Genomic DNA, 23,374 nt, shown 5'->3' on the forward strand with positions numbered 1-23,374 from the left:
CATGCGGAACTTGCGAACCCGCACAGAGCGGTTCAGAGCCTTCAAGTCCAGAATTGGACGAACCTTGCCCTCCTTTCTGGGCACGGTGAACAGATTGGAATAAAACCCCCGAAATCTGTCCCGATGAGGCACCGGAACTACCACTCCCTGAGCCCTCAGGTCCCGCACCGCCAGGTGCAGGTCCCGCAAACGCTCTGGAGACAGTTGAAGATTTGAGGGAAAAAATCTGCTCTCCGGCCGAGAGAGAAACTCGATCTTGTAACCAGATCGAACGATCTCCTGAACCCATCTGTCCCGCACACGGGCCAACCAGGGCTGAAGAAAACTGAGCAAGCGTCCCCCCACCCCAAAACTGGGTGAGGGCGCCCCTTCAGGCCGAACTGTTATGGGCTGCAGATCCGGATTGACCGGACTTCTGTTTTCCAGACCAGGGCTTCTTCTGAGAGCCTTGACCTTTGAACGGCTTGCCCTTGTAGTGCGGCCGAAAGGCACGAAAGGACCCCTGAGGGGGCCGAAAATTAGCATGCTTCTTCCCAGAAGCCCCCTTAGCCTTGGGGAAATGGGGCAAGAGAGTGCTCTTACCCCCGGTGATCCCCTTGATCAACACATCCAAGGACTCCCCAAAAAGGCGAGACCCATCATAAGGTAGATTGGCTAAGGTCTTACGTGAGGACTGGTCCACCGACCAACATTTTAACCAAACCAGGCGGCGAGACAACACCGCCACGCTGTGCACATGTGCAGCCAACGGAACCAGGTCCAGGTCCGCATCACACAGATACATGACACCTTGGTGGATTTGATCCACCATATCCAGGGTCGCCGGCGAGGCCGAATCGGCCACTAGGACGCGCCTAAGCATCTGCGTCCAACTTGCGATCGCCTGGGCCGCCATGAGAGAAGCAAACAGAGCCTTAAGCATAGAACCCGTAACAGAATAAGTATGACGGGCAAGAGACTCCAATCTCCTATCCGTGGCATCACGGAACACTGGGGAATCCTCTGCAGGAATCGCAGTGGCTTTGTTTAAAACCGCAATTGCGTGATCCACTGGGGGAGGCACATACCACCTTTCATCAGTGGAAGGCGAGAAAAGATAACGCAGCTTGAATCTACTTGGTACAGCAAAAGGTTTGCGCAGATTGCGCCATTGTTCCTTAACAGCGCGCTGAAAATCATCATTGCAGGGAAAAACCTGCGGCGTCCTGCGTTTTCTCTGCGTCCCATAAGCCGCCAAGGCGGCGGGGGGACACACTTCATCCTGCAAACGCAGCGTTTGCTTTATGGAAGCAATCAACTCATCCATGATTGCAAGCTCTTCAGGCGAGCCAGGGGGAGAATTATCAACCCCCTCAACTTCAGCCTCCACCTCGGACCCCACTAGATCTAGGGAGGAGCGGGACCCCGATAAGGAGGCCCCCGCCATAACAGCCCCATCACCTTCACCCTCAGAATCAGAGGAAAGAGCAACTCTGGGCCTTTTAGTAGATTGAGCAGCCACCAGCATCTGTACCTGAGCAGCAAGGCCAGCCACAATAGTGGCTAAATCCCCCCCTGGGGGGGAAACAGCGGTCCCCTGGCTTTCCACCAAGGCGGTAGGAAGTTTGCCCTCCTGAGAATCCATTGCCCCTGTAATGCCGGACAATAAAGGGTTAACTGCCCCTTTAAGCAAGCGCGGCAAGCGCAGCCCACCGCACCACACTCAAGCACAATGAGACCCCCACAGGGAATATGCAAACTGAACACAGGCAATGGATAGCAAGAACAGAAGGATAAAACCTGAGGAGACCCTCGCCGCTGCTGCCGCCTCGATCGGTGTTCCTGGAAAGAGGAAGTGATGCTGCCAGGGCGCTCTATGAAAGCCTATGGAGGCTACAAGAAAATGGCCGCCATGCATGTAAAACATGCGGCCGGAGCGAGTGTAGGCAAAATGGCGCCGTTTGGCGCCGAAACCGCCGCTCCACAGTGCAGTATTGCACACATGACATCCCTGTATAAGAATACATGTCAGATCGCCGCAGCTATCGCTGTATTTTCCCAAACATGCCAAAAAAAACATGCCCCACAGCACACAGCTTCACACACTGACCAGGCTGACAAACACAGTGTCACACAGCTCCCCCCCCCCTTGCAGCCCACAGCATGCAGCCGAGAGATAGGGAGACAAGCAGTGTGAATAGAGGCAGGTTACACAGTCCCAGACTGACACCCCCCCCCCAGACAGACAGGTCCCCACATAAATACACTTACCTCACATGGCGTGGGGGACCCGCACAGGCGAACAAGCCGCTTCACATGAGGCAGGGAGAGTCGCATTCAAGACGCACAAAATGGGGGTTAAGAAACCGCACAGCGTCCAGTGGAGGTAGCCACCTCACCAATCATCCCTGCACCGAACAGGGATGGGTCGTTCACTGTGCCAGGAGCGTTACCTGGCTGAACGCTCGATGGCAGGCTGGGAAGCCACTGACCCACGACCTGCGACCAGGGGGATCAGCCCGAGACCCAGCCCGCATGATCCTCTTCATCAGAAGAACTAACTAACGCTGACAAAAATAACAGCTAAGTAAAGGTAGAGAGAAAACTCAAACAAAATTTCAAAAAGAAGAAAGAGTCTGGGGCAGAAAGCCCCAGCACAGAGAAAGCCAGCCACTCCTGACAAGCTAGACATTAAAACTGAGATATGGTTGCAGGAAGTAGGAGGGTATTGACTGAGGGGACCACCCCTTGAGGGTGGGATATGTTAAAAGCTTTAATGTTAACATATTCTGTTGCCTAGCTACTCCTTCGGAGCAAAGTCTAATACCCCATATGTGACGAATATGAAGAGGCGGCGACTGTCGGAGGATGTAAGAGAAAAACTGTTTTTTTGGTCAGTAACTTACGCCTCCTGCGTGCAAATTTTCATTTGCATATTACACAGAATAAAAACGCGAGAATAGGTTTGCGTGAAAATGTACCCCTGCATAAATGCGAAAATGCGTGCAAACACATACCAAAAAATACCTGAAATAAATCTTGAAAAGTTTGATGTACAGGAGTATCGTGTGCAAGAGGCCTAACAGTAACACCACCTCAGTGCAATCAAGGAAATTGATGACAAGCATGCTCACACATACATGAAAGTTCCTGGCTCCACCAAGCCTTAGCAGCACAATGAGGAGTTCATCTCCTGGTGTAATATGGAGGTTGGGATTGGTCAATACACATATCCATCCATACGGCAGTGTGATGGACAGAAGGCAGTTAATACGCCAGCGAGAAAATGAAGGCAATGATCTAAGGTTAGTGATGTGGCAGCAGCTAGAAACCAACCAATTCCATGGCCACACTGCACACAAGACACTGGATGTGATGTCAGCGCCGAGGCACAGACCAGAAGTGATGTCAAGTATGGTCTCGAGAATAGGAAGAGGCTGGAGAGGGACAGGAAGTTTCTCCCATTCAGGATAACGCGTTTCAAAGCAAACCGCTTCTTTGTCAAAAGACGCTGTTTGCTTTGAAACACGTTCTGTACACAAATAGCAATGGAAAGGTATAGTTGCAAGAATCAAATTGTGTCAGTTTAAGAAAATCATACCAGCTTCAGATTGCGTGTGCTGTTCAGTACAGGAGTCAAGGACCCCTGCATAGAAAAGGGGAAAGACGTTTAACCACGCCACAAATTCTGCTTTAACAGAACACAAAGCCATGGATATTGTAACAGTATTTTTTTCTGTACTGTTGCAAATATGTGGCAAATATGTCGCTAATGTTGAAAATATACAAGGAAACATTTGATCACATCAGTTTCATTCTTAAACAGTGGAAGCCACTGAATATATACCACATCAAGACTATTAGGAAAATACATTTTATTATTTTACAGGACAATGCCAATATAGTTGTATCAAGTCACTGAAGATTCTTTTAAGAATACATTCAGTTATTTACATATACACCCCCCCCCCCCCAGGTTTCTGCAGGCATAACTTTTTTGTGTATTACCTAAAGCCTTTAAATATATATATTCATTCATCTCTGTCCAAAACATTTTGAAATAGCAATTAGCAATAAGTGCACTTCACATTCTAGGTCCACAATATTTTGAAACAGCAGGAAAACATTCTAAGTGCACTTTAAGCTCTGGGTTATTAAAACCATTGCAAGTTTTCATTTACAAAACAGCTTTTTGTATTTTCCATAAGCAGCACTGGTTATTATGACAAGCACATCAGCTGCACCGTCTTCTGGCAATACTTTCACTTCCTGTACAGACGCCTCTTTGTAAAGCCAACTAAGAAAACAAACAGCATAAAGAAAAAGATCAGAACAGGTAAGGCAGTTAGTTACACCACAGTATGACCTTCAGTATATATTAATGGCCCAGGTTACAATGCTCTATAACAGGGGTTTTCAAACTATGGCCCTTCAGTTGTTCAAGAACTACAATTCCCATCATGCCTAGTCATGTCTGTGAATGTCAGAGTTCTACAATGCCTCATGGGATGTGTAGTTCTGCAACAGCTGGAGGGCCATAGTTTGAGGATCCCTGCTCTATAGAATGAAGAGGCCCAGATCTGTGAAATCTCTCATTGTATAAAAACATTGGTACTTTTTTTACTGAATGAAATCTCTTCAGTTTTTGTTTTGATTAGCCACAGCTAAATCACATGGCACAGATGAGCTGTGATTGGCCCAGTCTGTACCATGGGATTACTGTGATCAAACACCACCACAATTGGTACAGTGAACAGCATGAATCAAAGCCATTCATTGTTTACAATTGTCTCATGATTTGCTGTGATTGGTACATCCACCTGGAACGACAAATGTCCTGCTCAGCCAGCAAATTGCTCTAAGTCGGGCGGGAACTGGTTAGGAAAAATTCCCCAACAGGTCCCTTTTGACAAGATTAGATCGACTTCTGTCAAATACAGACAGCAACACACTGATCGAACTCTGGTGCCTGCAGAACTGGCCGAATTTTAGTGTATGGCCAGCTTTACTGTAAAGAAACTTTAAAAATATGGGAGGTTAAATCTCTTTTCTTCCAGGGGCAAATGCCTTTGGAAACACTGCAAGTAACCTAAATTTAACTATACATACCAACTATGTAACTATACAGGGTAATCATATCCTCCATAAAGAGGAAGTAAAGTCTAAGGCATAATTTGTACCTATAGGTAGGCCTATAATAAGGCTTACGTGTACCATTTAGGCGATATTTACATTGCATGCAGCCGATGACGTCATCGGCGCATGTGCTCTAAAGGAATGGCCACCCAAGCCCTTCCTTCAGATACCTGTGCCGTGAATGATGGCTGCCCCGCATGCGTGGAAGTGACATCTTTGCGGCTCCAGCCTGTCACACAGCCAGAGTCCGCGCACCTGGAAGGAAGACCGGGAGAAGATGGATGCTGCCTCCAGCGACTACACTGCATCGCTGGAGGGCTTTGTTTTCAGGTAAGTTTCACACAATGTGCTAGTATGTGATGCAGGCCAAAAAAAAAAGCAACCAGCGTTGTATTATGTTCCAATGCATGCTTGTATTAGTTCCAATCAACATTGACGATAAAAATATGTGACACTCACCTTTGTATTTTTGGAGGGGGACACAGGCTAGTGCAAACAGGTTTGCTCAAGCAGACCCCAATAATCATGTAATCCACAGTGTAAGGTCTCGGTGCACACTTGAAACAGTTCACATATATGATGTAATTCATAGAAATACTTCAAGCATTCTTTATGCAATCAAGAAAAAAATACGTAAGGAGAGTTGTAAGCAATTAGAGTTCTTGAAGTATTCAAGCTTGAGGTAATTGTAGCCGTATTAGTGCACTTGCGACAGAGACAATTGAGTACTGTCCGTGATACTTTTTTTATTTGCACTAACATACAATTTTTCAGGACAAGCTTTCGGGGTATGTCCCCTTCTTCAAGATTAAAGCAGTACTGATCCACAAAATGTTAGCAGCATGGTAAAGAAACACAAAATGTCTAAGCCAAAAAAAAAAAAAAAGGAAAAAACCAAACAAACATAAGTTTAACTGGCATGGTAATAAAACTAGCTTGATTAGTGAGATAAGATAGAGGGAGAGTTGAAGACGGGGGAAGGTGGGGGGGATAGTCACGGAGGGGGTCGTAAAACTGTAGGATAATGAGTAAGGAAACCCATATCTAAGTTTAAGCCGTTATTTTTTGTGTCAAAAAGAAGTATCATTCTTAATTCAAAAGTTTTCCTTTCCTGGATGGTTCTGAAATTCCCTTTAAGAACTAAAACATTGGAGGTCTTCTATAGTGTGGTCCGGTTGTGAAAAATGATGTCCCGCAGGTGTGCAGAAACTATCTTCTTTATGTTCCTTGATGGTATGTCTGTGCAAATTCATCCTCGCTTGCAACTGTCCTGTTTCGCCTAAATAAGATCCTTTGCTACATCTTTTGCATTGGATGAGGTACACAACATTATTGGAGGTGCAGTTGTATGATCCCATTATATTAAAGGTCCCATTTGTGTGTGTGACACTTTTAGACAGATTGATCTGGTTGCACAGTTTGCAGTGTTTTTTTATGGCAGGGTTTGCTCCCATTATTTGTGACTTCATAATCAGAATGAAGTTTCCTGCTGATTAGTTTATGTCTGAGGTTGGGTGGTTGTCTGAAAGCCAGTATTGGAGGTTGTTGGAATATTCCTTTCAGAGTTTCATCTTCTGTTATGATGGGTTGTAAATCTTTGATTATCTTTCTTATCCCTTCTAGTGCTGGATTGTATGTGGTGACTAGAGGTACACGGTTATTTGTTTTTTTCTCTTTGTATTGGAGAAGATTTTCTCTTTGGGTTTTCAAGGCTGTGTTTATGCTGGTGTTGATGGTTTTGTTTTTGTAACCTTTCTTACGGAAGGAGTTTGCTAGTGTTCTGAGATGTTTATCTCTGTCTTTTGGGTCTGAACAGATTCGGTGGTATCTGATGGCCTGGCTGTGTATGATGGCCCGTTTAGTGTGTTGGGGGTGAAAACGAACTGTGGAGATAGCTGCATCGGTCAGTCGGTTTCCTGTGTATCGAAGTATGAAGCTTGTCATCTCTGATGTATACTGTGGTGTCTAGGAAGTTAGCATGCCTGCTAGAATAATCCATTTTAAGTTTGATAGATGGGTGAAAGGTGTTGATCAATGAAAAAAATTGTTTGAGATTTTCCTCACCTTCAGTCCATATGATGAAAATATCATCAATATAGCGATAATATCTGTATGGCTTATGTTGTATGCTGTTCAGGAATTTGTCCTCCAGCTCAGCCATAAATAAGTTTGCATACTTATTTAACTTCCCATAGCAGTACCCATACGCTGGAGATAGATGTTGTTATTGAAAGTGAAGTAGTTGTGTGTAAGAATGAATTCGATAAGCTGTGTAACGTCCTCAGCACTGTATTTGTGGTTTGGTGAGGATAAGAATCTGTGACATGCAGCCAATCCATCCTTGTGAGGGATGTTACTATACAGCGATTCTACATCTATAGTGACTAGAAGTGTATTTGGTGGTAATTGTTGTATATTGTTAAGCTTGTTAAGAAAGTCAGTTGTGTCTTGAAGGAAACTCACAGTATTCATGACTAATGGTTTTAAAATATTTTCTACAAGGCCTGAGATATGTTCGGTAAGTGTATTCATACCTGTTATGATGGGTCTGCCTGGATTTCCTGGCTTGTGAATCTTGGGTAGCATGTAGAAGTCCCCAATTTCTGGATTATCCGGAATAGCATTGATAAGTTCTGAATGTAGGTGGGTTGGTGTAGTTTTAATGAGACCTTTTAATTGCTTAGTAAAATCCTAGCTTGGATCATAATCCAGTTTTTTATAGTAAGTAGTATTTGCCAGCTGCATCTGGCCTTCTTGTATATACAGTAAAACCTTGGATTGCGAGCATAATTCGTTCCGGAAGCATGCTTGTAATCCAAAGCACTCTTATATCAAAGCGAATTTCCACATAAGAAATAATGGAAACTCAGATGATTCGTTCCACAACCATTTATTCATAAATACTTCAATTTATAGTCCATATAAAAAGATTATAGCAATGTTATAGGTTGTGTAACCATAAAATGTCCATCCACAAATAGCCGCTTCCACAAGGGGATTGGAAGCAAAATCCAGCAGGAGCTACAGGGTATCAAAGAGAAGAGAGGCGCCTCTAAGTGTAGCAATATGGTTCCATTTAATGAAGGTACAACATTTAGCAACTCACATGGTTGATGAATAAAACAGGCACATCTAAGTCTGAAAGCGAGGGGCAGCATGGAATGGATGACGTAGATGGTGGTGCGGAGGATGGTGCTATGTGGACAGCTTTACCCCTGATGCCTGCATCCTTAGATGTGCCTGTTCTAATCATCAACCATGTGAGTTGCTAAATGTTGAACCTTCATTAAATGTAACCATATTGCTACACTTAGAGGCGCCTCTCTTCTCTTTTATACTCAGCTGTGACTTGAGGCTACTTGTATATCAAGACATCGCTTGTATATCAAGTCAAAATTTATGTGGAAATTTTGCTTGTCTTGCAAAGCGCTCTTAAACCAAGTTACTCTCAAACCAAGGTTTTACTGTATTTGTTTGTATCCATCACAACGACTGCTCTGCCTTTATCTGCTGGTTTGATGGTGATGGCCTGATTATTGCGCAAATCGTGTATAGCTCTTCGCTCCAGTGGATCATACAACTGCACCTCCAATAATGTTGTGTACCTCATCCAATGCAAAAGATGTAGCAAAGGATCTTATGTAGGCGAAACAGGACAGAAGTTGCAAGCGAGGATGAATTTGCACAGACATACCATCAAGGAACATAAAGAAGACAGTTTCTGTACACCTGTGGGACATCATTTTTCACAACCGGACCACACTATAGAAGACCTCAATGTTTTAGTTCTTAAAGGGAATTTCAGAACTATCCAGGAAAGGAAAACTTTTGAATTAAGAATGATACTTCTTTTTGACACAAAAAATAACGGCTTAAACTTAGATATGGGTTTCCTTACTCATTATCCTACAGTTTTACAAACCCCTCCGTGACTATCCCCCCCACCTTCCCCCCTGTCTTCAACTCTCCCTCTGTCTTATCTCACTAATCAAGCTAGTTTTATTACCATGCCAGTTAAACTTATGTTTGTTTGGTTTTTTCCTTTTTTTTTCCTTTGGCTTAGAGATTTTGTGTTTCTTTACCATGCTGCTAACATTTTGTGGATCAGTACTGCTTGGATCTTGATGAAGGGGACATACCCCGAAAGCTTGTCCTGAAAAATTGTATGTTAGTGCAAATAAAAAAAGTATCACGGACAGTACTCAATTGTCTCTGAAGTATTCAAGAATTACACCCTTGCTAGTTTAGTTGCCTTTCTCTGTACTCATTCTAGTTCCACAACATTTTTGTTGTGAATTTTGTGCCCAAAATTGTCTTACTTATGATTTGTACAGGGTCAGGTAATGTCTTTCTCTCCAAGTCTATACCTGTTCTAAAACAGTTCTCCAGTCTGTGATGAAGAAATAAAAGTCAGCTGCTAAAACATCCTGTAGCTGGCGACTTTTAATTGTAGGACACTTACCTGTCCAGAGATCCAGCGCCATCCTCACCTGGGCTAGTTTATCGGGTTCGCACCGCCGGCATCTTAGATGTGGGCACCCAGCTGTGACAGCTTGCGGTTTCACAGCAGACTGCTCGCTGCGCATTGTGAATGGTCCTGCAGTCTTCTGGGACCTGTGACGTGACCCTGAAGACCGCGGGGAGGGAGGGGGAGAAGAAAACACACCCCCCAGCAAAATTCACGTGCCAAATTAGGTGAAGCCCTGCTTTAAGAAAGTATTTTTTTAAACTGCAGATTGGCATTGCATGCTATTAAAAACAAACTACTAGAAGACCTGGATTTTTCCCAAGAATTGAATCCCCATGTGTACAAGCCCCGGAATATATGATGAATGCATGTTAGGAAGCCCTAAAGTGCATAATTACATTTATCAACACTAAACCCGATTTGCCTCATAGTTTACCAATCATACAGTGCATTCATGTCAGCTTGAAGATATCATGTAAAGGACTTTATTCCACTACTTGGCATCATCTGCAAATACTGAGATAGTGCCTTTAATCCCAAACTCTATTGCATTTATAAATAGGCTAAAAAGTAAAAGGTCCAAGCACTGAACTATGGAGTATATTACTAATAACCTTAGACCATTCAGAGTATGAAAGAATGACGCTCTATAAATACAGTCTTTTAGCCTGTTTACTAGCCATTTACAAACTGAATTATCTAAGCAAATAGACCTTAGCTTATACATTAGCTAAGTGTGGGCAACTGTGTCAAATGCTTTTGAAAAATTCACGCATATTATATTCACAGCCAGTCCTTTGTCCAAGTTTATGCTTACCTCTGTGAATCCATCCTGGCAATCGTTTATATTATGGTTTTCTAGTAAAAATGATTTGTTGTGATTCGCTCTCTCTAAAATATCTTCCCAACTATAACCCCAACTATAGACCTTAAAATTGACATGCTTGTATTTAGTCAGTAAAGACTATGATCCCCTTTTTAAATGTAGGCACCACTTTGGCCTTGCACGAATCAATTCATACCAAGCCAGAGAAGAATTTAGGGGGTTGTGTTTTGCAACATGTTATTTGTTTTGGATTTTTGCAATCCTGTTTTTTTTTTTTTTTTTTGCAACCTTTGTCTATTTCTTTGTAACTTTCAAATGAAAAAAGGGTTCCTTCATTTTATCATCTTTTCTTTTTCTTTATGGCTTTTTTTTGAGTACTTTGATGACAAAATACCCTCCCAGTCCAAGTTTTGCACAGCAGCCCTCGTGATTGGAAAATTGCTATATTAAAATGAAGTGTTTATCGTTTCAATATGTGCTTGTTGTTTACGGGCTACAATAAAAGTGGTTGTAAATCCCGTTCATGAAATCTGAACTAAGCACATATCTGCAGTGTTTACACATCTCTCTCCAAAGCCCTGAGTGTTGTTTTTCTCTGGTGCTTCGTTCCTCTGTTATCAGCATGAGTCACTTCTGACTAGTTCTCCAACACAAGATAACATGAGCTAAAAATTTGTGTCAGGGAGGGTGCTTACAGGGAGACAAGCACTGGGCCTTTTCTATTCAGAATACAGCTCTGCACGTTCCTTCATTCTTCTACCTATGTGGAGGGGGGGGGGGGGTCCCTTTCCTCCAATCAATTCTCACACACAGTGTAAGTGCAGTCTCCCCACCCTTTTCACTGTGCTAAGACAGTTGAAATTTTTTTAACCAGTTCTGGACAGGGAGGATTTGCCCCCTTAATGACCAGGCCATTTTTTGCGATTCAGCACTGCGTTCCTTTAACTGAAAATTGCACGGTCGTGCGATGCTGTACCCAAATAAAATTCATGTCTTTTTTTCCCACAAATAAAGCTTTCTCTTGGTGGTATTTGATCACCTGTGCGATTTTTATTTTTTGCGCTATAAACAAAAAAAGAGCGACAATTCTGGAAAAAAAGAAATAATATTTTTCACATTCAGCTAAATAAAATTCCGTAAAAAAAAATTAATATTTTAAGCCAATTTGTATTCTGCTACATATTTTTGGTAAAAAAAAAAATGCAATGAGCGCATTTTCATTGGTTCGGCGGCGATGAGCGATTTTTAGCGGGACTGCAACATTGCGGGGGAACCAGTGACATTACTACAGTAATCAGTGCTAAAAATATACACTGTTTCTGTAATAATGACATTGGCAGGGAAGGGGTTAACATAGTGGGTGATCAAGGGGTTAAATGTAAGCCTAGGGGAGTGTTTCTAACTGTATAGGGGATGGGCTTTTGAAATGATCATAGAGACCTGTGATCCTAAATAGAAGGATCACAGGCACTCCGTGATCATTCCAGAGAGAACGGTCAGCTGTGTTTACAACAGCTGCCCGTCGTCCTCTCTCAGCGGGAAGCAAATGCGGGTGGCCGGTGGCAATCGCGGCCCCCGGCCCAGTGCATCAGCTTTCCCACTGCCGAGTTGGGGCGGGCGGCGCGCGCTCGCCCCCTAGCAACATAGTTCTACGTTGGTTCGCACAGGAGGGGCTGCCTGCTGCAGTAAAACTGCGGCGGGCGGTCCTTAAGTGGTTAACACAATCTGCACTTCTGAAAGGGTGTAGAAAGGGGAAGATACCAGGTATTAAAAATGGGATTGTTGACTTACCGTAAAATCCATTTCTCTGATGTTCATTGACGGGCACAGCTTCTGGTATTCTTAACCCTTGGGTTATACAGGAGTAGGAGACTAGGCAGAAAAAAAATTCTGGCTAAACCCATTGGCAGTCCCAGGGGGTATACTCCCTCTTTCTTCTATAGCCACTCAGTTTTGTTACAAGCAGTGTCAGGAGAATTGTAACTCCACAGAGGGATTGGAGCTGTATCCATTCACTGATGGGCACAGCTTCTGGTATTCTTAACGATTGGGACATCCCAAAGCGGTGTTAAACATGAGGGGTGGGAAACAGAAATAAAAATAAAACAAGACTAAACATTAGCCAACCAGGAAAAGGGCTCAAACAAACAACTGAAGCCCACCTGAAAAAAGAAAAAAAACAAAAACCAACAATACATCCTCAAAGAGGAACAGGTGCTCTTAAACAGCAGCCTGCAAAACTTTGCAGCCAAGGGAAGCATCTGCAGATGCCAACACATCCACTTTATAAAACTTTGTAAAAATGTGCACCAACGACCTCGTGGCCGCCTTGCAAACCTGCGTCACTGACGCCTGATGACGGAAAACAGAGTGTGCCTTGACAGGTAAAAGGAGGAACCTGACCCCTGATGGAATAGGCCTGAACCACTGTCTCTCTGAGCCATCAAAAAATGGTTGCAGAGGAAGCGGACAACCCTTTATGAGGTCATCCGTGAGCACAAATAGAGAGTCTGATTTCCTGAAAGACTCTGTAGCTGCCAGGTACACTCCAATTGCCCGAGCCACATCCAAGGAATGCAAAGCAATTTCCTTCGGATGTTTAGGCCTAGGACACAGAGAAGGCAACACAATGTCTATATTCAAATGAAAATCAGAGACCACCTTAGGAAGGAATGACGGACGGGAGTGAAGCCCAACCTTATCCCTGTGAATCAACAGGTAAGGTGAATGACAGGATAACGCCGCCAGGTCCGACACCCTGCACGCAGAGGTGATAGCCACCAAAAAGGCCACCCGTCAGGGACAGCGTAAGCAGGGGAAACTCCCAAAGATTCTCAAAAGGAGACTTCTGGAGAACTGAAAGTACCAAATTGAGGTCCCAAGGCGGGAAAGGAGACCACACACCGAAGGGACCAAGTGCCAAACACCCTGAAGAGAGGTACGCACCAGAGATGTAGCCAAGGGTCGTTGAAAGAAAACCACCAAGGCCGATACCTGGCCCTTGATAGTACAAGATAGGCCAATTTCTGTTCAAACCCCAGTTGAAGGAAGGTCAAGTTCCGAGCCACCGAAAGAGCCAGGAGGAACCCCAAGCGATTCACACCACGCAATGTACTTCTTCCACGTATGATAGTAGGTCTTCCAAGAAGTAGATTTCCTAGCTTTTAACAGCGTAAGAATCACTGGATTCAGACAATCCCCTATCCTTCAGCACCAGGCTTTCAACAGCCAAGCCGTCAAAGCCAGCGACTGGAAAGCAGGCTGGAAGTTTGGCCATTGGGACAGCAGATCCTCCCTGAGAGGAAGCCTCCAAGAAAACGACGGCAACCAGCTGCACCGATCGGGGTACAAAGTCCAGCGAGGCCATTCTGGGGCCACTAAAATGACCTGAATCCCTACAGACTCGAGCTTGTAGAAGTATTGACAGAAGCATGAGAGAAGTGAAGGTGTAAATCTGACGATACTGACCCCACGGGACCACCAGCACGTCTGTGGTGTCCGGATCCCGTGACCGAGCCACAAACCTCTGCACCTTTCTGTTGAGCCGAGACGCCAACAGATTAACCTCAGGGATGCCCCACCGGAGACACAACTGAGGAAACACTTAATGATAAAGGGCCCACTCCCCTTGGTCCAATGCCTGCCAACTTAGGTAATCCGTCTGTCATTTTTTACACCCGGGATTGTATACTGCAGAAAGGGCTGGAACAAACCGTTCTGCCCACCTTAGAATGCCGGCTACCTTCCGAGCCACCAGGACACTTTTTGTGCCCTCTTGGTGGTTGACATAAGTCACGGCCGTGGCATTGTCCGATTGAATGCGCACTGGGGACATCCCTGAAGACGATCCATCCAACTGTCTGATCGTTCGGAGTTCCAAGACATTGTTCGGTATTCTGCACTCTTCCAGTGTCCAGTTTCCCTGAGCAGAATTCTTGCCATGGACGCCTTCCCAGCCATCCAATACAAGGGGTGGAAGGATTTGCCAAGTCGAAGCGCAGGAGAACAAAGCCACCATATCAGGGACTTCGTTCCCCAGCTCAGCCGGATCTGATTATCCAGATATTGCGGAGACTTGTCCAATTTGGCCAGAATCTCCCTTTGCAGGGACGTCGTATGAAACTGTGCACACGGAACCGCCTTGAAGGTAGACAACACCAGGCTCAGCACCCGCATGCAAGTCCGGAGAGATGACCATCTGCTGGACAGCAGGAGATGAATAGCAGCCTGCAATTTCTGGAGTTATTCCAGAGGAAGGTGCACTCTGGCTAAAGCCGAGTCCAGAGTCAGACCCAGCTAGTCCAGCTTTGTGGACAAAACCAGAGCAGACTTCTGAAAATCCAGAATCCAGTCGAACTCCTTCAGAGTTAGTATTGGTGATTTCCGGGTTTTCCACCAGAGCAGTAGGGGACTTCGCTCACAGAAGGAGGTCGTCCCAGTACCGCGATCCCTGTTGGCGTAAGAATACTAGCACCGGGGCTAACAAACTGATCATGCTCCTCTCCCACAACAAAGTGGAGGAAGCGCTGGTCACCTGCACATATTGGAATGTGAAGGTAAGCATCCTTGATGTTGATAGAGGCAAGGAAATCCCCGATGCAGGGATGCCACCACTGTGCGAATGGACTCCATCCTGAACTTCTGCACCCGCACAAAGCAGTTCAGCGCCTTGAGGTCCACGATTGGACGCACCTTGCCTTCCTTTCTGGGAACTGTAAACAAGTTTGAGTAAAAACCCTGAAAATGTTCCGAAGTCAGAATTGGAGCAATCACCCCTTGAAGCAATGGGTCTTGTACAGCCCCAGGCAGACCCTGTAAAACGATCTGGGGACAGGCGCAAGTTGGAAGGAAAGAACCTTGCCGGGGGACAAGAGTGAAATTCAATCCTATACCTGGACCGAACAACGTCGTGGACCCGCTTGTCTTGTACCAAGGAAGTCCACGGGTCCGGAAACAAATGACACCCCCCCCCCCCCCACACACACACAGCCTAGGTTCATGCGGTGTAGGAAATCTGTAATCCACACGTTTCACATATGGTATTTAAATCACACTGCCCTTGCAATTTACAGTTGGTGTCAGTGCAATCTTAACAACATTGCAAATGCAACGCATTTGCCTGCACTGGATCGCATAGAGAATGACCATGGGATCCGGTTGCAGTCTCGTTCTAAAACTAGTACATGCATGACTTTGATGCGATGTGTTGTGATTTGAGCCTATTAAAAATGCATGGATTTAAATAGCATGTGAATTGAACAGGAATGCGGTGTGGTTCCAGTGCAATTCATATGTTCATAGTGTAAACCAAGGCTTATTATAGTAAGGGAGTTTACAGTAATGGTTTCTTTTTAATAGAAGGTTTCACAAATCATCTATTTATTTTGTATTTGATGTTCTCAGACATGTATTTCTGCAGTGTATTTAAGTGTTTCAGCTTTAACATCTAGAATCATTTAATTAAAATAAATACAATTTTGATCGGGAGATGTCATACAATGGAACAGATTCACAAACATGGTGGGCCTGCATAATCTTACATACCTTAACTGAACACTTTCCAGATTTACTCTGATTGTGGCAACTATCCTTCCTGTGGTTTCCATCACATTAGTCTCTATACGTTGTTTGAGGTCTTCCAAGCCATATCCATGAAGTGCAGACACAGAAACAGCTGTGTCCTTAGTTTCATGTCTAGAATGGTTAAAAAAATTCCTTTAACAAAAATGAATTAAACAGAATCTATAGTCTAAGCAAAACACAAATGTGAATTGGTTCTCATGGAAACAGCAAATCACTCATTCAGCTGTCACCAGGGCAGTCACCAGAAATGTTGGTATCCCTTACACAGCTTTAAGCCTGGACCCCCCTGGGCCTGACCACCAACCTTCCTCAGAGCCCGCCCACTAACCATCCCACCAAGTCTTTCAGTGCACCCACTTTTATTTTAACACTCTTACTACTTAATATATGAAAATAAAAAGTGTATTCCAAATCATCAACCCCATAAATTCAGCAAAAAGATGGCCCAATCCAGCAAAGAGACATCCCCATATATTCACCAGGCAGGCTACATGCAGTGCAGCTCTCATCTGAGACTGAATATACAAAAGGAGATGGTCAGAGTGTGAATGTACGTCAGGAGATGGCCAGAGAGTGCAGACTTACTACGGGAGATGGCCAGAGAGTGCAAGCTTACTACGGGAGATGGCCAGAGAGAGCAAGCTTACTACGGGAGATGGCCAGAGAGAGCAAGCTTACTACGGGAGATGGCCAGAGAGAGCAAGCTTACTACGGGAGATGGCCAGAGAGTGCAAGCTTACTACGGGAGATGGCCAGAGAGTGCAAGCTTACTACGGGAGATGGCCAGAGAGTGCAAGCTTACTACGGGAGATGGCCAGAGAGTGCAAGCTTACTACGGGAGATGGCCAGAGAGTGCAAGCTTACTACGGGAGATGGCCAGAGAGTGCAAGCTTACTACGGGAGATGGCCAGAGAGTGCAAGCTTACTACGGGAGATGGCCAGAGAGTGCAAGCTTACTACGGGAGATGGCCAGAGAGTGCAAGCTTACTACGGGAGATGGCCAGAGAGTGCAAGCTTACTACGGGAGATGGCCAGAGAGTGCAAGCTTACTACGGGAGATGGCCAGAGAGTGCAAGCTTACTACGGGAGATGGCCAGAGAGTGCAAGCTTACTACGGGAGATGGCCAGAGAGTGCAAGCTTACTACGGGAGATGGCCAGAGAGTACAAGCTTACTACGGGAGATGGCCAGAGAGTGCAAGCCTACTACGGGAGATGGCCAGAGAGTACAAGCTTACTACGGGAGATGGCCAGAGAGTGCAAGCTTTCTACGGGAGATGGCCAGAGACTGCAAGCTTGCTACGGGAGATGGCCAGAGACTGCAAGCTTGCTACGGGAGATGGCCAGAGACTGCAAGCTTGCTACGGGAGATGGCCAGAGACTGCAAGCTTGCTACGGGAGATGGCTAGAGACTGCAAGCTTACTACGGGAGATGGCCAGAGACTGCAAGCTTTCTACGGGAGATGGCCAGAGACTGCAAGCTTGCTACGGGAGATGGCCAGAGACTGCAAGCTTGCTACGGGAGATGGCCAGAGACTGCAAGCTTGCTACGGGAGATGGCCAGAGAGTGCAAGCTTACTAAGGGAGATGGCCAGAGAGTACAAGCTTACTACGGGAGATGGCCAGAGAGTGCAAGCTTGCTACGGGAGATGGCCAGAGACTGCAAGCTTGCTACGGGAGATGGCTAGAGACTGCAAGCTTACTACGGGAGATGGCCAGAGACTGCAAGCTTTCTACGGGAGATGGCCAGAGACTGCAAGCTTGCTACGGGAGATGGCCAGCGACTGCAAGCTTGCTACGGGAGATGGCCAGAGACTGCAAGCTTGCTACGGGAGATGGCCAGAGACTGCAAGCTTGCTACGGGAGATGGCTAGAGACTGCAAGCTTACTACGGGAGATGGCCAGAGACTGCAAGCTTGCTATGGGAGATGGTCAGAGACTGCAAGCTTGCTATGGGAGATGGTCAGAGACTGCAAGCTTACTACGGGAGATGCCCCCCCACATCACTGTGGAGGGGGTAATTTTGCAGATAGTGTACCCAGCTCTAGGAACAGAGAGCCTGTCCTCCCTCCCTTCCTCCAGAATACACTTGTGTGATCCCTGTCCCCTCCCCCTCCTCTGTGTGCAGGTATTGCCAGAGCCAGACTCTTCTGCTCAATTTCCCCCCCTCATGTCAGCAGTGGTGTCCCCACAGACTCCCGTGTAGGAAGCTTAGTGGCAGTGTTCCGGTCCCGGCAGCGGGTGACAGGTCCCCTCAGACTCCCGGCTTGTTCCGTTGATAGCAGGAAGCTGGGAAGTACAGCACTAGAGGTGGAGCGGCTCTAGAGGAGAAAGTTAAATACTCCTCCTCTGAATGTTGGGGCTGGGATGCTAAACGGCCCTAGCAACCAATCGTTTTTAGGCAGGACTAAGTTGGGAGATAGGTACAGGAGGAAACCAGTTTAATCTGGCCCTGGTGGATAGTTTTGCCACTTGCATGGCTCATGGGGCAGCTGCTTTGGGCCCCATTGTGACTTTGCCAAGGGAAGCTAACCCTTTTGCCTATGTTAACCGCTTGCCGACCAGCCGCTATACTTATTCTGCGCCAGGTCGGCTCTGTCCCGTGAAATGAAGTACCTGTACGTCGCTTCGCAAAACCCGCTAGTGGGGGGCGCACGCACCGATTGGCCACAGGGGGAGCCAATCAGTGGGTCTGGCGGCTGCGATGTCCGCCGGGCACCCATGATCGTTCCCTGTCTAGACAGAACGGCGGTCTGCCGTTGTAAACACGGCAGACCGCTGTTCTGTCAGTAATGAACACAGGGATCTTGTGTTCCTCTTATTTAGAAACACAGGTCTCTGTGTTCATTCAGCAAACCCACCTAGTTAGAAAGCACCCTCTAAAGGACACATTTAACCCTTTGATCACCCTGGTATTAACCCCTTCTCTGCCAGTGTCATTAGTACAGTAAAAGTGCATATTTTTAGCACTGATTACTGTAGTTGTCACTGTCTCCCCAAAAATGTCAGTTAGGTGTCCGATCTGTCCGCCACAATGTCGCAGTCCCGCTAAAAATAGCTGATCACCACCATTACTAGTAAAAAAATAAAAATAAATCTTTCCCCTAGTTTGTAGACACAATAACTTTTGCGCAAACCATTTAATATACACTTACTGGGATTTTTTTAAACAAAAAATATGTAGCAGAATACATATTGGCCTAAAATGATGAAAAAAAATTAGATTTTTAAATTTTTTTTTATTGTGAATATTTTATAACAGAAAGTAAAAAAAAAAAATATATATTTTTTTTTCAGAATTGTTGCTCTTTTTTGTTTAGAACGCATAAAAAAATAAATAAATAACTATTGCAGGGGTGATTAAAGGCAACCAAAAGAAAGTTTAGGTGCAGAATCGCATGACCGCGCAATTGTCAAAGTAACACAGTGCTGTATTGCAAAAAATGGCCTAGTCATTAAGGGGTTAAAACCTTCCTGTTCAGAAGTGGTTAAAGATGACCCTGGTTGGGACCCGGGCCCCCTACACGTATATGAGCTGTCCCCCCCCTAATGGCCACCCTGGCTGTCTCTCTCTGGCTTCACTGCTCCAGATCTAGCATGCAGCACAGGAGACTGGGAATGGTTACATCCATCAGAGCTTAATCACACATGTGATTTATTTTGTGACATATTTCTGTCACCTAATTATAATCCTTTAACGTCCCATGAATTATCCTATACATCTTAGTTGTTCCTTGCATAGGTAGCAAATGATGTATGGGTTTGCATCACCATACTCAAATTACATTTTTATCATGAGACAATATGGAGCTTTTTTTTGGTGGTATTTATTCACCACTGGGTTTTATTTTTTGCTAAATAAACGAAAAGACCGGAAATTTTGAGAAAAAAAAAAAAAGGAGGTTTTTCTTCGTTATAAAAATTTTGCAAATAATCTTCATAAATTTAGGCCAAAACGTAGATAGTCCAAGGTAGTCAGTAAGAGGCATGGTGAAAATAATGGGATTTTGACTCACCGTAAAATCCATTTCTCTGATGTTCATTGACGGACACAGATCCTCATCTTCTTAACCCATTGAGTTATACTGCCCCCTACAGGAGTAGGACACTAGGCAGTTTTGTTACAAGCAGTATCAGAAGAATTACAACTCCACAGAGGGGTGGGTGCTGTGTCCATCAATGAACATCAGAGAAATGGATTTTACAGTAAGTCAAAAATCCCATTTTCTCTTTTGTTCATTGACTGACAGAGCTCCTGATCTTTCTAACCATTGGGATGTCCCAAATCGGTGTTAAACATGAGGGGTGGGAACAGCGAAAAATAAATTCCCAAGGCTAACTATAGCCAACCAGGTGAACAGGAGCTCAACCAAAACAACTGGAGCTCACCTGAATAAAACAATACACCCTCAAAGAGGACCAGGTCCTCTAAACAGCAGCCTGTAAAACCTTGCCACCAAATGAAGCATTCACAGATGCCAATACATCCACTTTACAGAACTTTGTGAAAGTGTGCACCACTGACCAGGTGGTCGCCTTGCAAACCTGCGTCACTGACACCTGATGACGGAAGGCCCAGGAGGCACTGAGCGCCCAAATAGAGTGCGCCTTGACAGGGAAAGGAGGAACCTGACCCTTGATGGAATAGGCCTGTATCACCGTCTGTCTGATTCATCTGGAAATGGTCGCAGAGGAAGCGGACAACCCTTTCCAAGGCCCAACCGTGAGCACAAATAGTGAGTCTGACTTCCTAAAAGACTCCATAGCTGCCAGGTACACCCTAATTGCCTGGACCACATCCAAGGCATGCAAGGCAATTTCCTTTGGATGTTTCGGCCTGAGACACAGGGAAGGCAACACAATGTCTTCATTAAAAATGAAAAGAAGAGACAACCTTTGGAAGGAACGACGGACAGGGATGAATAACCACCTTATCACTGTGAACCATCAAGTAAGGTGAACAACAGGATAACGCTGAGGTGATAGCCACCAAAAAGGCCACCTTCTGTGACAGCGTCAGCAGGGAAATCTCCTGAGGATTCTCAAAATGAGGCTGCTGGAGGACTAAGAGCACCAAATTGAGGTCCTAAGGTGGCAACGAAGAACGCACTGGAGGGGCCAAATGCCTAACTCCCTGAAGAATTGTACACCATCAGGCCCAGCACCCGCATGCAAGTCCGGAGAGATGACCATCTGCTGGACAGCAGGAGATGAATTGCAGCCTGCCAGAGGAAGGAGCATTCTGCATTCTGGCTAAAGCCGAGTCAGACCCAGATAGTCCAGCTTTGTGGACAGAACCAGAGCAGACTTCTGAAAATTCAGAATCCAGTCTAACTTCTTCAGAGTTCGTATGGTGATTTCCAGGCTTTCCACCAGAGCAGAAGGGGACTTTGCTCGCAGAAGGAGGTCATCCAAATAGCCCAGTACCGCGATCCCCTGTTGGCGTAACAACGCTAGCACCGGGGATTAACAAACTGATCATGCTCCTCTCCCACGACAAAGTGGAGGAAGCTCTGGTGACCGGCACATATTGGAATGTGAAGGTAAGCGTCCTTGATGTCGATAGAGGCAAGAAAATCCCCCTGATGCAGGGATGCCACCCCCATGCGAATAGACTCCATCCTGAACTTCTGCACCCCGCACAAAGCAGTTCAGCGCCTTGAGGTCCAGGATTGGACGCACCTTGTCTACCTTCCTGGGAACTGTAAACAAGTTTACGTAAAAACCCTGAAAACGTTCCGAAGTCAGAACTGGGGCAATCACCCCTTGAAGCAACAGGTCTTATACAGCCCCAAACAGACCATGTAAATGGTCCGGGGACAGGCGCAAGTTGGAAGGAAAGAACCTTTGCCGGGGGACAAGAGTGAAACTCGATCTTGTAGCTGGACCGAACAACGTCGTGGACCCTCTTGTCATACTAGAATACGTGTGGGAAATCTGTTATCCACACTGCAGCCACCAGGATAATCTGCACTTCACGTGCAGCGATCAGGAAATGAAACAATCCAGGAGTCAGTGCCAGGGGATGAGGGGGGGGCTCCCAGTGCCAAAATCACTGCCCACAGGGCTCCACAGTCATGGCCGCCGGTATTTGGATGGGGTAAAATTGAAGGGGGGGTGCCTGACAGGAGGGAGTGGAACCCAGGGGTCTGACCGTCCCAAGGAGGGCCCACAGCCACCCCAAAACCCTCGAGGGGGGGGACAACGACAGCTACTCACCATACCAAAACCAGGCAGGCACCACTCCAGACGGAACCACTCTCCATTGAAATGGGGGAGCGGTCGGCCAGGAGGATTGCTGCAACTCGGGCAGAGACTCAGTCGTATGCGGCCTCGCAAGGCGTTTACCTCGCAGGCCAGCCCCCGTCCTGTGGGGCTATGACATGGTCGACCTAGAGCAGAGCAGAGGTCTGCGCGCACGCTGGCCAGACTGGGGTGACCACTGGATCTAGATTATCCAGTCCATCGCCCAGATTGGCAGTTGATTGTAGATCTCACAGGAAAAAAACAGGAGAAACATTTCTATATAAACAATTTGCCAGAACCAGAGATCCCAGCAAGGAACTAGGTCCTTACTCCTAACTAGGCAGAAAAAAAATGGAGTGCCTATAGCAGAGAGAGAGAGAGTATACCCCCTGGGACTACCCATAGGCATAGCCAGACTTTTTTTCTGCCTAGTGTCCTACTCCTGTAGGGGGCAGTATAACCCAATAGTTAAGAAGATCAGGAGCTGTGTCAGTCAATGAACGAAAGATTTTTTTTTTTTCTCACATACGGTCACCACAGAAATACAGCATCACCATAAGGCAGGCAAGGTAGAACCAAAATCCACACATTTTTAGTAAAATGATAAAAGCTGAAGATCTGCCTCATATTATGCTAGAAAGAAACTCCTATTGAGCTCAGCGATCTCTGTGCAACATTTGATACCTGTACAAATTCATTAGCAAATACACATGGTTATCAATAGATAAATACATGGGAAATCCCTAAATCCATCCCATGCTGAAACATTTATGAACTGTGTTATCAGACATGTAACCACGCAAAAAAAAAATGCCTTTGCTGAATCTTACTTTTGTATTTCTTGCACACACAAAAAAAAAAAAAAACGTAAAACAGACTGGAAAATAAAGAGCTATTAAAATGTAGTTACTCACACAAAATCAAGTTCACTTACTTCTCAACCAAGTCAATTTTATTGTGCACCTCGATCATTGTATCAAGGAGCTTCTGGGGAACATTCAAATTGGAGAGAACATTCAGCACACTTTTCTTCTGATTGATAGCTTCAGGGTGACTTATATCTCTCACATGAATTAATAAATCCTGGTACATAAACCAAACAAGAGTCAGTTACTGAACAGCTGTACACGAGAGATAA

General features: G+C 45.6%; 1 protein-coding gene across 1 annotated transcript in view; it reads right to left on the minus strand.

Moving 5' to 3' along the window:
- Window positions 1-4,024: 4,024 nt before the first annotated feature.
- LOC309546417 (putative GTP-binding protein 6) overlaps window positions 4,025-23,374 on the minus strand; it is a 51,157-nt gene continuing 31,807 nt past the window's right edge. The window contains exons 8-10 of the mRNA XM_082246080.1: window positions 23,171-23,319; window positions 15,954-16,103; window positions 4,025-4,276 (exon numbers count right to left, since the gene is read on the minus strand). Of these exons, the coding sequence (XP_082102206.1) occupies window positions 4,153-4,276; window positions 15,954-16,103; window positions 23,171-23,319 (423 nt within the window). The 3' untranslated portion in view covers window positions 4,025-4,152. The remainder of the gene's footprint in view (window positions 4,277-15,953; window positions 16,104-23,170; window positions 23,320-23,374) is intronic.

Source organism: Pelophylax lessonae (assembly GCF_965119305.1).
Source record: "Pelophylax lessonae genome assembly, chromosome: 2".
NCBI classification, from domain to species: domain Eukaryota; kingdom Metazoa; phylum Chordata; class Amphibia; order Anura; family Ranidae; genus Pelophylax; species Pelophylax lessonae.